At 34.0% G+C, this 18106-nt stretch overlaps 2 protein-coding genes across 5 annotated transcripts in view; one reads left to right on the top strand and one right to left on the bottom strand.

The window, feature by feature from the left end:
* The window catches only part of LOC113402437 (diacylglycerol kinase theta), a 32630-nt gene extending 27671 nt beyond the window's left edge, over nt 1–4959 (bottom strand). For all 4 annotated transcript variants that reach the window (XM_026642687.2, XM_064216415.1, XM_026642690.2 and 1 more), the window contains exon 1: nt 4784–4959. In XM_026642687.2, the coding sequence (XP_026498472.1) occupies nt 4784–4913 (130 nt within the window). In that variant the 5' untranslated portion in view covers nt 4914–4959. The remainder of the gene's footprint in view (nt 1–4783) is intronic.
* A 5170-nt stretch (nt 4960–10129) lies between these two features.
* On the top strand, nt 10130–17588 carry LOC113402465 (xylulose kinase). Its single transcript, XM_064216417.1, has 10 exons — nt 10130–10357; nt 10706–10788; nt 11133–11280; nt 13084–13260; nt 13749–13982; nt 14066–14222; nt 14309–14566; nt 16518–16786; nt 16871–16955; nt 17183–17588. The coding sequence occupies exons 1-10, from the start codon at nt 10301–10303 to the stop codon at nt 17296–17298; spliced, it is 1584 nt and encodes a 527-aa protein (XP_064072487.1). The 5' UTR covers nt 10130–10300; the 3' UTR covers nt 17299–17588.
* Nucleotides 17589–18106: the final 518 nt, after the last annotated feature.

Below are 18106 nucleotides of genomic sequence, written 5' to 3'. Positions count from 1 at the left end.
TATTTTAATTAACTGCAGCACGGCTGGGGTTGGTGAGCGCTGCATTATATAGAATTGTATAGAATTAACAATTCGCCCACACATCTTATCTGCCTCCGCCTGTTCTAGTTGAGGATGGCCATTGTCTCTAGTGCATTGTATAGCTCGCTTTGTCGCTGTCTATGGTTATTGTAGTGTATGACGAGTGTGGGACGTGTCGCAGAATGTTATTATCGCATGTTGTCTCTTTAAAGGAAGCTCTATTCAGTAGTTGGCTGTGTGCCTTTATAGGAAATGTTTTGTACAGATTACACCTATGTATGAATACCGTTTTTTTTTTAATTGGACTTGACACGTATTGATGTTTGTAATATAAGAACGTTCTTTGTATTTAATATTGTTTAATATGTGAGAGCGTCACATAAATAATATGTTTTAAGGTTTTTTTTTATAACAAAGAATACTTTTCTTTTTAGTCACTTTTATTTTTATTATTTATAATATGATGTTTTGTTTTGGTATTAAAGATATTATTAGTGTAATTTACATTTTTATAAATAAATTATGATTACATAAAAACTTTTTAAAAAATAATTTACAAACTGTGTTTTTAGTCATTTTTAAATTGATACATTCACTTATTAAAACTCTACGTTTTGCTACGACGCGCTACGAGATTTATATATTCGTTATTAAAGTAAACAAATTATTACTTTAAATACGTACTATGACTGCCCTTTTAATACACGAATGCATTATTATTACGACAGATTACTCTATTTTAAAACACGTATACAATATTAACCCGTTGTAATATTGATTACATTAATGTGCTCGAGAGATGATACTTTGAACGGGTGAATTATAAAGTTATATTCATATAGGCTGAAGAAATTTTGTAATTTAGAAAACAAAAATCTCTAAATTTAAAACATTCTATTTCACATAATTATTTGGCAGATTGGGTGGCGTTTTTTGATTCGCTACAAGTTTCGTAGCCTTTCTTTTATAAAGGGAAGCAGGAAAAGCCCTCAAACGGCACCCTGTGTGGCTTTACACAACACATAGTTTAGGATTATTCTCAATAGGTAGATAACCAGGATATTGGTTTTTATATTTATAATTTTAGGCTAAGCAAATACGAGCTTTACAAAAAGTACTTTCTACCACAATATGAATTTGTTCTATCCACAAGGCACTTGAGAACGTTAGATAACGATGGAGAACCGAACGCGGTTCATGATGTATAACCAATATATATGATTACTAAGATTTTATACAATTAATAAGACAGTCATATATATCGGTGAAAATTAACTTAGCCTGGTAAAATCTCGGCTACAAAACGATCTACAGCTCAATTGCACTTGTAATACCAACTATGCGAAAAACAAGTTAGGTTCTAGTTGATAATAGTAACCCACTAGTTGATAGTAGTTACAATAATGGAATTCGAAATATAGAACGAAAATAATGACCTATATGTAAACACGCTATCAATTTTTTTTTTAAATATAAATATAATAGTATGACAGGGTTCTTGTCTGGATAATTGAAATTAATAAGTGTAGATATACCGTTATTCTTACTACCTTTTCAAAACAAAAATGATTTATTGGTACCAATTTTAGGAATTTATGTAATATGATTCGATTATTTTTTTATGAAATTGGTTGGCGGACGGACAAGTGGGCCAGCTGTTGGAAAGTGGTCACCAACGCCCATAGACATTGTCACTGTAATATTTGTAACCATTCCCTACATCTTCAATGTGCAACCAACCTTGGGTAGTACCCAGTTGTGTCTTTGTGCCTGTAGTTATACTGTTTCGTTAATTTCATTGCTTAATTTAATTTATAAGGAAGTCAGATGAGCTTATCATCTGAGTGTTCGCCTTCGCTCTTTGAGATTGGCTGAACAAGAAGGATTTATGTGAACCCCTTGAATCCCTTATGCCTGTATTACATTGGTTAACTCAACATTTAAATCAGTACACAAAATAGATATTACAGACGCCTGGACCCGGACGGTTCTGCACAAAAATCTATCCTTGCCAGAAGTTTGTAGAGTGAACTGCGCGTAAGCTGTAATTTTGGTCTTTAACTCATTACTTTATCTATTAAAATTTTACTGACCAAAGACTATTTCTTTGGTACAATCTTAGATAACTTATATACCTCGATATATAGAGAGTGCCGCACAACAAAATAACTAAAACTATTTTATTAACTTGGTGTTCGTTACAGCTAAGTTCGACACTCACCAAACATCACACTACTTTACTATTGTGCGTGTACTTAGTAGCGAACTGTTGGACACTATTTTTATCGAAACGCTTCGACAGTATATCTATACATATTAATAATCAAAGGGTACAATAATCTGAACTATATTGGCATAGAAATTGTAGACACCGTTATCTAACTTTTTAATTCTAATAAGCATGATCGGGAACTAAAAATATAATATTCCTCACTCTTTAAGGCCATAACTTACATTAAATGAAACAGTCTTGTGTTAATATAGTGGGCATTAATTTTCTTATGTTCTAAATATCATAATATTGACTAATTAGGATGATTCTATCTAAAATCTTAATAATATGTAGATTTGATTGATATTTTTATATTGCATTATTTTTTAAACTGTTTAGTTTAAAATTGGCCGGGTTCCTTAAAATGGATGCCGAGATAGACGAATTACAATATAAATACTGAGAAATGAATAAATGAATAATTAGTACGCAACGTCATCTGGCTTGCTGCTGCATGGAAACGGTAACATAATGTAAAAAATGAGATATCTTTAGGAGAGATTTAATATATATATTAAATTTGTCACGGATCATTACGGATCGTTCGTACATTAAATGGATCTTGTAAAAATTATTAAATAACTTAGGTTTGTATATAAATTTATATCATATACAGAATTGTTTTTTTTTTATTACCTTATGATATAGTTATGCTAAATAAACTAATGTGAAGTATAGTCATCAAATCCAGATGTTTGTTGAAAATTGAGCGTTATTTCGATCACGAGGAATGAAAAATTACAAAATTGTGAAAATTAGCGCCATTCGTAATTTTGCCTTTATTCGCTTATTACAAATTTGAAACGAATACTAGTGTTCGCCTAATAATAATAATCTTTATTAAAAAATCGACGAAAAATATGATTTTTTATGATTCGAACATTCTTTTTCAACTCTTATTGTTTTTTTTTTAGATAACACAATGGTTTGTATATAAAAAATTAAATTGATTTTCATTTTTTATACACAAGTTCTCAAAGAACATGTGTAAACTTATAAAGAATTAAGACAAATCAATTACCTTATTTCGAGTCACAAATGCATATCAGCATTTACAGAATAATAATTATTAACACTTGAATGATAGTGAGATAGTAAATGATATTTCAAGTAGTTTAGGTTTTAAAGACGTCAATAATATGCGTTACGTTCGCAATGAACGCGTAGATACTCGTAATCAATACATTGCAGTAACAACGCGACGCCACGGCTGTTAGTCTATTCGGGAATATTATCATTAGAAGCTCTATGTTTAAATTACGTCAACTAAAACATTAACACATTCTGTATTACTGTATAAGGATAATGGAAAACGTTATGAACTGAAATGAAAAGTTATCGATTAATTAAGGATATTTCGTGGTTAAGCGAGATTTTAAGATCAATAAATGGCTATTTTCATATGATGGAATAATCGCATTACAAGGCGATACGAAAATTATATCTAGTTTTGAATAAAATATTAGATTTTAGATATTTTTTCCTTTCGATTCAATATTATTTGTGCTTAAACATCGTCTTGAAAGAAGTGAACTATAAGTTTTATGTAAAAGTTAGATAATTAACACAATTTGACTTCACAAGACTTCGATTAATGTTAATTTTTATTTGAGTTGGCTTTCAAACGTTATGTACATATTAGTTTATGAGATTATCGTAACAATATATAATATCGTCGATAGTTACTCAGAATGTACGAGACTGAAAAAAAATTACATTTGTTAGCACATACACTTAAGAATTATATTAAAAACAAAAAAAAGGAGATATAATAAAAAATGTTGAGTCACTTGTTTTCTGTAAAAAAACATTTCATTGGTGTCAATAATCATGTTGGCGGATAATAATAATTATTACGTTATGCTGCGCGTAGAGCCGGGAAATTCTCGCTATGTCCGTTTCTTGCGGTAAGACCGAATTAGGCTTAACCGCACAATACCGAACATCGAAACCCAAATGGGGATCGTCACTTACCACAATCGGAGGGCTTATCTAGTAGATTGAGATCACCACGTCTCGAGCCCGGAGGGGATGCGCCCCGCCCCGCGCCGCTAGGAAAAAACCTCATACAAAACAGATCGATCGATATGAACGTTCACTCGTTTTACCGACACGTTTTGTTTTCAACTGATTCGAGATCTTTGACCATCTTACACCTTAATGGACTTAGGTTTCTGAGCGGTATGCAAAGAAAGGATGTTTCAGGCTTTACAGGGAGGAACGGAACGGAGTTGCGCCTTAGAACTAAGGTGAAGGTCGAGTTCGAAATATGGCGGTCGGGGCGGACTCAGTAGATGGAAAGATAGGTTCTGCGATCTATGATGCTAGGTTTCCAGGTGGACTTGTATGGGAAGATCTGGAGGTCGGAAGGTTATGATCGGGGGTGGGTTAGCGAGGGCAGCGGGACACGCCCGGGTGGGTTGCATAACGCTGGTCGTGCTGAGCGCGCGGGCGGTATCGACGCGCCCGGGGCGCATGCGCGACGCGTACCTTCGCAGCCGTAGCCCTGCCCGATGAGCCCCCACAGCAGGTCGGAGCAGTGGTGGCAGTAGGTGGGCTTGTGGAAGGTCTTCTTGGCGAAGGAGTGGGTGCGTTGGGGCGCGGGCGCGGCCTGCGCCATGGCGGGCGCGCGGGCCGGGCCGGGCGGGCGCGCTACTCATGCCGCGGCGCCCAGGGGCGCGCCGCGCTCTCCGAGCGGCTGTCGCGGCCCACCATCGCGGCGCGTCTGCCGCCCGCGCCCACCCCGCCCCGCGCACGCGCGTTCCCCTCCCGCACCCCGACCCTCTAGCCCCGTCGCAATCTACGCCGCCGCCGGATCTGCACACGCATTCACCTTGATACGATGTCCGAGCTTCCAGTATCGATTTTTTATCTCAAATAAAGTCCTAAATCCATTAAAGGCGAATATAGAAAAAATATACGCGTCTATCCGATAATATGTTTATTAATAAATCGATAACAAAGTAAACTACGGGATGCAAATCCATATTTGGAATATATTGTTATTAGTTTTTCAATGCCAATTAAAATATTTATTAGAAGTTTTTTTTATATATCCTTGAATACAAACATACATTATTAAGTCATGCAGAATCCGATGTCATAATTATTGGGAAAAAGTATAAATAAAAATCAAAAGTATAAATAAAATTCCAAAAACATACGTCCTTACAAGCTCACGGCGTATCGCGCTTGCGCGCTGCCGCCTCCAATCGAAAAAGCTCTTGTTTACAATATCAGGAGGTTCAGACAGCATCCTAAGGCGCCCGGCAGTCGCCAGCGCCACGAAGCTGCGCCGTTCACCATTACACTATAATATTGACACTATTACAATCTACTTTAGAAAGAAAATGTAGGCGGCGAGTATGCAGTAGGGTCTTAAATTCAATGTTTGTATAGTATTTCATAATCGATTGCTTTCTCAGCTAAACATTATGATATTTCAATTATAACGTGTTTTAAATGTTTTTATTTGAATATTCTTTCAAGTAATAATGATAAAGCATTAAAATAATTATTATTTTGATTAAACATTCATAGTTAATTTCGCTTTTTTTATTCCGTCCCTTCTACTTGAATTCATTTAAGTATTCAAAATATTTTAACTAAGAATATGCAACAAGTTATTTATATGTTTATAGCTTTAATTAGGCAAGAACTATAAACTAACTGGCTGTATATTTCCCACTGTCGGGCTGAAGCCTCTTTTAAGGAGAAGGCTTAGAGATTATTCCACAAGACGACTCCAATGGTACTCATGAACTTTAAACACAAACTAAGCGACTAATGATTCTATGTAGCTCGCTCGGATTTGAAATCCCGAAAATTGGTACAGAATTAAGTGTTTAAACCACTTAGCCATCCTTACCTCTTGGGCAATATTTTTGCTTGTTAGTTACTTTTATAATAATAATAATAATAATTATTTTGTAATTTATAATTATTGAAGAATTTATTATTAAATAAAATAACAATATAGTATAAGATAAATAAAAAAATATACATACATAGGGAGCGGAGAGGCTACTTGACATGTACCGTCCCGGCTTACGAGTCGGTCCTCCAAGATGCGCTAGTAGTATCTGATAGTAAAGACGGTTATTATATTTATTGACATTCGTGCTAACCAACCATTTCTTTTCAACTAAATATGTGTGTAATAAAAAATAATTAAAATAATATTTAATTAACCAAAAAAATATTATATAATTAGCCTAAAACAGGCAAAATATTGTCTAAAAAAACAGAGACCACTCTGCTCTAGTTGATATATATGATAAGGATCTACATTTTAATATCAGTTTCTTTGTGGAAAATTTCGATTTCGTAAAAACTTTTCGAAAATCAGAGATTAGACCACCAATCATTACGTAATCGTCAATAATCATGTCGATATGCTGGTCTTCGTAGGACTAAAGGACTTGCTATCCTCGTTATAAATTCAATCAATTCTTTAGTCCTCTCTAATAAATTAGTTCGGTTAATAAATTCTGTACACCTGAATTGCCGCCAATAAGCTTCTTTCGTTAGTATTACGTTTGCTTATTAGAGTTATGGGTCCGTGCCTCTGTGACGTGGCTTTTTTATATAGTATGATTATTTTGTAAGTTTAATTTTGTATTTGTCATTTTAATTAATTATTCGTATGGTCATAATGAGTTACATAATTTGATTAATATTTATTACTTGTATTTAATATTTAAGTTGGCGTCAATAAAGTCATGGTACCTAACAACGATGCGTACACTGAGGACTATCACTCGGGAGCAATGAGTGGGGTTATTCTAGTATTGTTAAATTGTATGTGTACCATGGAGCCATAGAGGTAACTTTAATCAAGTTACTACCATAAACCTACATTCTATTCTTTCAAGTGGGCTTTTATAAAATTGACTAAACGTAAATGTACCCGGTTCGGAATGTAGATTTTACTGAGAAGAACCGGCAGGAAACTCAATCGTTACTCTTTGCCAAAAATTTTAAATACGAATTGTCAGTTTAATACACTTAAACTTAAATTATATAATATCCGACATGAAAAGCAACATGTATTAGCTTCACATTTTTTATCATCTACTTATATAATCTTGTGTTGAATGGTATTTAATTCATTAATGTTTTCTTAACAAACGATTTGAATTTCTAAATCGGTAAAGACTCATGCGGCGTTCACAGATTTGAAATTGTCTCCTACTTTTTTATGTCATGAATACATATATTTACATCGAGTAATGTATACTAGTGCGTCTGCAAACAGTCTACAAGCAGTCATTCTCTATTTCATCACTCTCATAGTCAGCTGATGCAGTAATCTTACATGACCAGTGAGGAATCAGGGGCGGGAACCAGTTTACTTGGTTTTTGAGACACGGGAGTGTAACAATTTTAATTGTAAACTTGAAAATAATTAAAGAACAAGATATACATTTGTGCTTATAAGTCCTGTGTGAATTAAAACAATAACAAAAATAATTTTAACAAATGTTATATAAAACCGTATACTATTGGAAGAGACAAAGAGATAGAGAGTTAAAAGTCGCCTGCAGGGGCCATAACGCTTTTCATTCAAGTGAAGATTTCTGCCAGTTTACTCTAAGCCGCTTAAAAGAACTCCGTTCCAATAATATGTTTATTGTATCATTTTCGTGATATTAATTACTCTATGGACTACAGTTATTAAGCATGTTCCCCTTTTCTGTATACTCCGTTTACGTCGACTTAAGACTAATGCTAAGACTTGAGTATTTTACCAATCTCTAAGAAACCTGTTTCTAGAAAATAATCGAAAAAAAATCTGTTTTTATTTTTACTATAATAATTAATAAGAGCCGTGGTGTCCTACTGGTTGGAACAACTGCACCTTAATCGAAAATTACCCAGGCAGGATGAACGGAATATCAAATCCGCAAGAACCGCTTAATTTTTGTGGTGAAGTAAAACATCGTGCTGCAAAGCAAACAAGCTGATGAACTCATGTGTTGGATGAAAGTTGATCACGTGTGTATTCGACCAAGCCGCATTTCAGCAGCGTGGTGGAATAAGCTGCTCCAATGTGGATTGGTGGAATTCCCCTCAAATGGAGAGTAAACCTTAGCCCAGTTGTGGAACATTTACAGGTTCTTAATTATATTGGTAGTGAGTAATAATAATACATGTAATGGTATAACCATTATATGTATTTAAAAGCTTTATATTGCGAGCACTACTTGTGAAACCTAATCCAGACAAACGAAGGGAACAAACTAACATTTTATCAACAAAGAACGAAATAAAGGCAATTATACTTAGACAATAATTAACATTATACATTCCTTAGACATATAAGGCAATTTATGATAATACATGCAGTAATTCAGTTAAGTATGTCAAGTTAAGTCACATTGTATTTTTTTTCTACACAATGTCCTCAAAAAGCAAGTGCACGAACGAGCAAATATGATATCGGCCAGTACACGAGGCTGCTAGGCTGTACATAGGGGTGTGGGTGTAATCGCTCGGAAAGCCACGGCTGGATCGCCCTGCCCTATTTATACCACGGCCCTGCCGGCCGAATGAACCTGTTACTTTAGTCTCCCTATACCCAACGACAGCCTTTAATAGAATTTCTAAAGTTAAATTCTTCGTTTGGTTAAATCTTTGCGCAAAATTCAATACTTTATGAAATCTGAAAATGTAACCATGATAATACTTATTTGAAATGAGTTTTAACGCCGAAAGCAAGAAGAAGGGTGTTATAATGAAGTTTAACTTATGTACCTGTGTATCTGCCTGTAGCATCGATGCTCTTAACCGTGTGATTTTTTTTTTGTTTTAAAGGTGGATTGATTGAAAATAAACTTATATTAATTAAAAGATAATTCTATTGGTCTCACCAATTAAAACATTTGAATCCTGTGACTTGAATAATATTAGAATAACGTTTGATGCTGCAGCATTATCTGGAATCAGCAAGATACCTCATTTACCAAACTGTAAGTTTGGTAAAGATATGTTTGCGGTCAGTGGGCTGGTTTAAATGATAAGTTATTTAATTTACACCTATTATTTTATTAGAGCAAATATTTACATCGGAGACTTTTAATAATAGCTTTCTATGTTTTTCAGTTTTCGTACGCGTTATGTTAAATTGGAGTGGAAAAACGAAATTGTTAAGAAACTAATACCATACGACTACGTTGGTAATATTAATCCAATCAAAAAAACTATTAAAATGTTAGTATGGTTTGCTAACCTTTGTTTTTTGGAATATTAAAACTTCTCTTATATAATAGCAGTTTTAATTTTTTATTGCAAGTTACTAAATGTTACATCATTGTATGCTTTTTTTCTCGAAAAATGGCTTAATCTATACAATTAAATTTGATTAAACATAATAAATAGGTACTCATAAACACTTCAATATGTATGTATAATAACACAGGTATCATTGTAGCGCGCACCGTGCGAAATAACGGCGCTTCACAGCCACCTAATAAGAACGTGATGCCGTTATTTACTATCCATGCACTGGTTATATCCAAAATTGTTTTTACTTGAAATAAAAACTAAACTCTATGTTTTCCTTTATGAAATTATTAGTCAAATAATTGTGAGTACGTTATTGTTTCAATTTTACAAGGACCACATTTTTAGAATTCCTTTGGTAATTATTGAAAAAACCTAATAATTAAAATATAAATTCATCAAAGCATATGTTGCGTCAGTAGTTAGTACTAACTACTACCATATCCTACTACGTTATCAATTTATAAGAATGATATAACGATGACCTTGATATCCCTTATCAGACGCAATATAATAAACGAATTATATCTATAATGATGATTATATATATGTAAGAATCTTAATAAGTAATAAACTTAAAATACGAAGAGATATCATGAAATAGCGCTATAGTTAATTTAATAAATGAGATTTAGTCACGATATACGCGAAGTTGGTCCGGCAGTTTCTGAACGATTTCGAAACCGTAACATACTGCAAAACACACTGTCAAAATAAAGAAAAATGATTGAAGAAACGCGAAAAAAAACTTTTTTGGGTTTTGATTTTAGTACTCAAAGGGTGAGAAAAAATTCGATACAGTCTTATAGAAATACTCATTTTCAAAGACTATTTTTCGCAAAAGTGTATAGTTTTATAGTGCATTGCTTTTAATATAATATCATAATATTATAATATAATATTGTTCCCGAACTTTCAAAATACAAACTATTTTATGAATAAATATTTTATTAACAGTAAGCTTACTTTGATTAATCTTGAAAATAGTAAAAATACCATTAGATTTAAACTTTTGAATATGCCTAATCTTTTACAAGTATTTAATTTATGCAAATGATAGGCGGATGATGACTGCAATTTTAATTTTTTCTTATCAAAAAAAATTAAGTGACTTAATCCTTTTTTTAGTTGAAAGCTCTCGTAATTGGTGAAGACTATGTTATACATCAGGAGGCTGATGTTGAATTCGATGTTGATCTTCCGGAGTTCAGGTATTAGTTTTTAAAGTACCTCTTAAGTTTTTTATTGTAAATTTTTATGTTTTAAATTATTCTTAACTATCTGATTTGCACAGTTAAAGTTCCTGTTCTACCCCATGGGCCATAACATGATATTATATCTATAGCCTATAACTTTCTGCAAGATTTTGACTATGAAATGCGAAAGTAAATGTTCTAATCTGACTGGATACAAATATCTGTTGAATCCAGTCCAATATTGTATAAGACCATTCTAAAATGGTCTTATAAAAATACAATATTTGTCTTCAGCTTTACCATATGAGTTTAGATAAGTGAGTTTTAGTGTTTGAAAATCAAATTAATTCCTGTTCCAGAACTGCTGGAGGTGTTGTTCGGGGAGAGAGGGGTGAGGTGACAGCCCCTACGTTGCTTTGGGTTAAAGCATTGGATATGGTAATGGACCGCCTAGTTGTTGCTGGAGTTGACTTTTCTACAATAGAAGCATTATCTGGAGCTGCACAGGTAAAACAAAAAAAATATTTATTAAAAGAAATTTTATTTGCTTGACAAATTTAATATTGTTATTAATGAGTGTTAAGACAGTGTCATCTAAATTAACATACTCTAATAAAGGCATATTGATTCAATTTTGTAATAGTCCTTTTCTATATAAATGAGTAATTAATTTCTCCTAATTAGATTATAACAAATGTCTATGTATTGTTTCAAAAATATATTTACCAAAACTCATTTGAAATTGTAACAGAGCTGTGTAGGGTTTTTTTTTTAGAATCATCGACTGACAAAAGGCTTACAACAATAATATACATAATATAAATCACACATAATCATTGTATTCACAAATGCATATTCTGTAAAATTAACACTAAACCTACCTACATATTATACATACCTATTTTTACTGATGGTGGTCAAATGACCGCTTTTGAAATAAACATTATAGTCTTGTCCAGTTGATTGTAATTAATACATAATTTAGCATAAACAATAAACACAAAATAATTATCATATAATAATTAAAAAAAACATAAATTTTTTGGGCTTTAGGATTACATTTTGAGAAAGAAGGCTCGAAATTGAAAAATTGTATGTTACTTCAGTAATTTACATGCATATCCTTATTCAAACTAAAATAAAATTTATTCGTTGTCTTACTGTCTCACTTTTTATAAATGACAGGTCTCTCTCGTAAACATTTTTCAAAAACATATTTTTACATGTAGAACAAATGTTTATACCCAATTTGACACGTTTTTCGTCTTTCAGAAATTTTAGTGGAAGTTTTCGCCATACTTTCCATTTTTTGTTTTTTATGTATAAGTTTGTAGCCTATTTTATTATTACAAATATAACGAATTACGTCGCAAATACTTATAATGACGCGTATTGAGCCAGTAAACTAATTTGAATGATCACTATTTTACCTCACCTCGTGAGTTACCAGCAGTCGCTCTATTATTTCTAATATTATTTCAATATATTTTTATTTTTTTCCCTCAAATATGCCTGAAAAATAAATTGCAGATTATTTTAAAAACATAATCGTTTACTTAGCTTTTTGAAAATGTATAAAAACTAGGAATTTATTTCAAAGCTCTTTAAAATTCCCACAAAATTGATTTAAAATAATAACCAATGTAAAAAAAATTACTTATTTACTTAACTTACTTAATACAAATTTAAAATAAAATTTAGATTCATAAACAGTTCAGTAGTTAAGTTACAAATAAGATATTTTGTATTATCATTTTAATCCTGTGCACGTTATTTACGAAGAGGATGCTGAAAGAAGTGTTGCTTTCTGTAAATTCATGCTTAATGAGGATTTAGAAGATGCATCTTTTTTGAAAAAAATCCTCTGGACCGACGAATTCAAATTTGATCAAGATGGTATTACTAACTACCACAATAAATATTATTGGAGTGAAAAAGTGGACAAAAACCCTAATGCAGGGGCATTTTATTGCCAGGAAGCATCACAATCTGAATTTTTGGATTGTATAGTAAAATATTACATTACGCTATTATACACTGAAAATAATAATAAAAATTATATGTACATCTCTAATACATAAAAGCTCCTAACTGCAAAATAAAAAAAGCTACATAACATTTTGTAATCATTGTTAATTAAGGTACTAGTAAACATCAGTCACTATGTGACGACCTTGAAAACTTATCACAGTAAATTAACTTTTGAGTACCATATGTATCGTCTCTTGCCAATGATACGAAATTTACCAATAAAACCCAATTTTATCATATAAGTATCATAAAAATTTCAACATTTATTTATTGTTTCAGCAACATGGCTCAGTATGGTGGGCGAAAGGTTCCGAAGCCAAACTGGCAGCTTTATCAGGCGAGCAGTTTTTGCACGCACAACTTGCCTCATGTTTTGTGGCGGATTCACCAGTCTGGATGGATTCCAGTACTACTGCTGACTGTCGCGCATTGGAGGAAGCTCTTGGAGGACCCGAGGTGATACTTTTTTATTCAAAATTATGCCAAATGAAGACCAATAGAATTTAACTGGATTTCAAAAGTTAATGTTGCATCATTTACTACTTTAAAACAGATAAAGAAACAGTTGGTCATTTTTTTTAATTTATATTGGATTGACAGTGATGGAATTTCTACCACTGAACTATTATCTTTTTAATTTATTTATTATATTTTGTTTATTCACAGATTTTTTAAATAGATTTTTTTTTATCTTAGAAAACAATACAATCAAAGTTATAGGATTTAAAATTCATGGAAATATGGCATTAATATGCAATATAAATATTAGTTTGCATGAGGTATTGTAGTGTCCTGTCCACCGGCCTATAAGCATATGAGATATAAAAGAAGGATGAGAATAGATGACTTCTCTATAATATATCTTTCTTTATCACACAGTCCCATTTATCGAAAGTCAGTTAGAAAACTAATATATATATTTTACGGTGTTTTTTTTTGTCCAGGAATTAGCTAAAATCACAGGATCCAGAGCGTACGAGCGGTTCACCGGTGTCCAAATACGGAAGATGTATCGCACTCGTCCCCGAGCGTACCACGCCGCTGACCGAATCTCTCTCGTGTCTTCCTTCGCTTGTTCTCTATTTGTTGGGAGGATAGCACCGATTGACTTCTCTGATGGATCTGGAATGAATCTCCTTGACATTCATAGCAGGAAGTGGTGCGAGCTAGCCTTGAAGGTGATTTAATATTTTTGGTGACATTTATTCTCTGATATATTCAAAACATATAACGATTTTTTGTGTTTTATTGATTTTGGCAGGCGTGCGGAGACGAGACTTTAACTAGCAAGTTAGGTGACCCAGTGCCGACTGCCTCAGTAGTTGGTACAATATCACCATACTATGTGCAGCGGTATGGCTTTAAATCTGACTGCAAAGTGGTTGCTTTCACCGGAGATAACTGTTCAGCACTAGCAGGTATGGTTGGCTAAAAGATTAATTGCAAAGTTGATAATATATATTGCCTGGAGACAGAAATATAGTCATATTGTTTTGTTTTACAGGATTACGTCTCGAATCTGGCTGGGTAGGGCTCAGCCTAGGGACGAGCGATACCTTGCTCCTGGGTCTGCAGTCTCCAGCAGCCCCGCTGGAGGGGCACGTGCTCGTTGGTCCCACGAGTGCTCCCTACATGGCACTGCTCTGCTTCTCCAATGGGTCGCTCACACGCCAGAACCACAGGAACAGGCTCGTGGGACCCAGCTGGGAGGCATTTAATGAATTGCTTCGAGCAACAGTTCGAGGAAATATGGGTTATATGGGTAAGTATCTCTAAACTGTAGAATTAAATAGAATTTAAACGAGTCTATTTCAATCGAAGATGGAGTAAAGATAAACAAACCTTAGACTTACAAATTCCAGTGAGCTCTGTTGTGTCATACACTACATAAAGTTGGTGATTATTATGTCATTATTTATAATAATATTTCCCTGAACTTGTAATTAATTCATACATTTTGTAAAGTTTAAGTTCGCATAATTTACTACGCCTTAAATTGAGTATTATATCATTTGGCAATCACTATATGTACCTTCTATTCTAACCATAAGCGGAGAAAAGCCAAATAAATAATATTTGATAGCAAATTGACGCAATATCGAGGGCGAAGGGGTCGAGGGCTTGATTAACCTATGATATTCACTATGGATTCGCGAAAAAATGTCGTTTTGATCGTCGACGAAACTGTTATCAGAATATTGGAAGTAAAATTAAAGTGGATATAAGTAGTTCAGTGGAGTAGTGTGGTATTATAAATGAAGATATATCATTCAAGAGCTGTTTAATAACATGGAACGTTACTGGTAGTGTCTGAGGAGAACCTAAATAGGAAATGGTACCAATCAAATTGAAAACAGGTAGTAAATACACAAGTTCTGAATTAGAAGTTGCAAATTTATTTGAAATATTTTTTGATAATATACCGAATAAAATAAAATTTCGTTTTAAAATCATCTACATTAGATGCCGCTAGATTATTAAATATTTAATTAATGTTTCTAAATGCGTTATTGATTTTTCATTTGAAACCGTCTCTGCAATAGATATCATAAAAGTATTTAAAACCCTCAATATTAAAAAATACTAACGTCATATGGGGCATTTCGGAAAATTTATGAATAACATCGTTTATGATATTGCTCCGTATATAGCAGTATTTTTTAAGTAGATAGTTAGTTGGTTGGGTCCAATTCTTAACTTGTAGTAAAGTTTTACCACTTTTTAAGACGGGAAACAGAAGTGATCCCAGTAATTACACGCCTATTTCTATACTCCTGTCTTTAAGGAAAATATTAGAAAGAAATATTTTAAATCAACTTGTAGTCCATTTCGGTTCGAATACTATTTTTCATAGCGAGCAGTTCGGTTTTACGAGAGATCGCTCGAGAGATGCTTGGGAAAAATCACAGATTGCTTTTGGAGTAATTCGTGATTTGTCTAAAGCATTTGATTGTGTAGAACATGAAACGCTTCTTTATAACATATCATTGAACGGTGGCTGTCTTGATGTAGCCGATACTACGGTGATTTTAGGAATAGCATTAGGTTCCAAACTCCTGTGAAGACCTGATTTATCGTTCCTGACAAGAAGATTCAGCTCCGCAGCATACGCGATTAGAAAACTTAGACAACTAACTGATATTGATACCGTTCGTTTAGTATATTTTAGATATTTTCATAGTATTATGTCATATGGCATATTACTTTGGGGTAACAGTGCAGATATTGAATCTGTTTTTATTTTACATAAGAGAGCAGTCCGGTGTATTTATAAACTTGGAGCTACAAACTCCCTTCGGGATGTTTTTAATAAAGTAGGAATACTCACTGTTGCGTCACAATATATTTACAACAATATTATGTATATTCACAGCAACATTGATCACTTTGATAGAATCAGTGATAATAATTGTATGTGCACGAGACGATAAGCCTATAACGCCAAGTTCCCATGGTATCCGAGGTACAGGAGAGTGTGTACTTCCAACTGGAAATCGGAAGTGTGTACTCTCCCGTTACTCCGGGCTGCTACTGATTTTTTTCTATCGAAATAATAACTTTTTATCGGCTCGACCTAGGGCTCGACCCCTGGCCTCGAGGCCAGCGGCCTCATATCTAGCCACCGAAATCGTAGACCAACGAGGCGATCAATATACATCTATATATAGATGAATATAGTATCGCTCGCCTCGTACCACGATGTGCGTCGATAGGCGTCTACTACGACACGGCGGAGATAGTGCCGCGGCGCGCGGCGGGGCGCTGGCTGGCGGAGGGCGCGCGGGCGGTGGCGCGCGCGGCGCCGCAGTTCGAGGCGCGGGCGCTGCTGGAGGGGCAGGCCGTGGCACGCCGCGCGCACGCCGAGCTCATGGGCCTCCGCCTCGGCGCCTCCGCGCGCGTCGTGGCCACGGGCGGCGCGTCCGTCAACGCCGCGCTGCTGCAGATCTTCGCGGACGTCTTCGACATGCCCGTCTACGTGCAGGTGCGCGTATCTTGCTATCGAGACTGAGTCCGATGCTTTCCCTTGTTTCCGAACTGAAGAGTTGTGATTCTGTCTCGTCCTTAGGACCAGCACTCCAACGCCGCTCTCCTGGGGGCGGCGATTCGAGCGGCGGAAGTTTGGAGCGCGGAAACAGGGATCAAACTGACTGGTAATATGTTGTGAAATTATAATTGCCGTATAGTCTAAGTCCGTAAGGATGTAAGAGTTAATTATTTAATTTATTTTTTATAACTTTCAAATTTCTTTTAGTGCCCCATTTCATTTATATTATAAAAGTTTCATTCGTTTTTTTTTGTAAAGAATACTAAAAATGTACGAAAATTTGTCGATGATTACGTATTAGGATTAATGAATTGTTACTTTAATTTTGAACAGGGTCAGAACTAACGATGTCTCCTGTAGCGACTCCCTACCCCGACGCGGAGAGGATCTACGCGCCGATGATCGACAGATACAGGAAAATGATCGAGGACATTCCGAAATTATCCTAACAAGCTATTCACACTATGAGAATATCACCGTCACATTATCGTACTTTTTTAAAATAATTAATATTTTTTAAATATTTATTTTTGCAGGTGGCAATACTATGCTATTTAATTTATACACTTAATTTTTATATTATAAAATAACTCCTACACGCATTCCACAAGTGCTAAGGCATAATAAATGTTAACTTTTAACCAATAAGTAATCTCAGAAAAAAAAAGTAACTGAGAGAACCGTAAGTGTTCATTATATTATTGTTATTGAGACGAGTGATTGCGGGATAGTTAATAATAATCATATAATATATATTCCAAAGGCAGAAGTAATGATAAATTAATATTTTTGACCTTGAATGAATGAAACAAGACGTCGTTAATAGAAATCTATGGTTTATTATGGCTTCGTGAAAAAAATACATTTTAAATGTCGAAGTTATTATAATAACTTTAGAAGTAAATTTGACTTCCTACAACTGACTTAAGGTCTGCTTTCCCACTATTAATGGAAGCATGGATTCCAGGTATTGAAATAAAGTTGCTTTGTAAGTAAATATATTAAACAAGAACTGTTTGTAGTTCATTAAAGCAGAGATATTACCAAATATCATGGAACATGTTAATCTAAGGTTTCTTTATCTTAACTCCCGTCATTGGAATATAGTATAGATAGTATCTAATATAAATTTTTGATACAGAACATTATACTCATTTTTTGAAGTTATTTATTTATATGTTAAGTAGAATTGTAATCATATCAATGATCAATTTTAAACTAAGCACACTATTTTTTTATATTTGATTTTATTGTATT

Source organism: Vanessa tameamea, chromosome 12 (genome assembly GCF_037043105.1).
Source record: "Vanessa tameamea isolate UH-Manoa-2023 chromosome 12, ilVanTame1 primary haplotype, whole genome shotgun sequence".
NCBI lineage: Eukaryota > Metazoa > Arthropoda > Insecta > Lepidoptera > Nymphalidae > Vanessa > Vanessa tameamea.
This window is presented reverse-complemented; position numbering and strand designations above follow the sequence as displayed.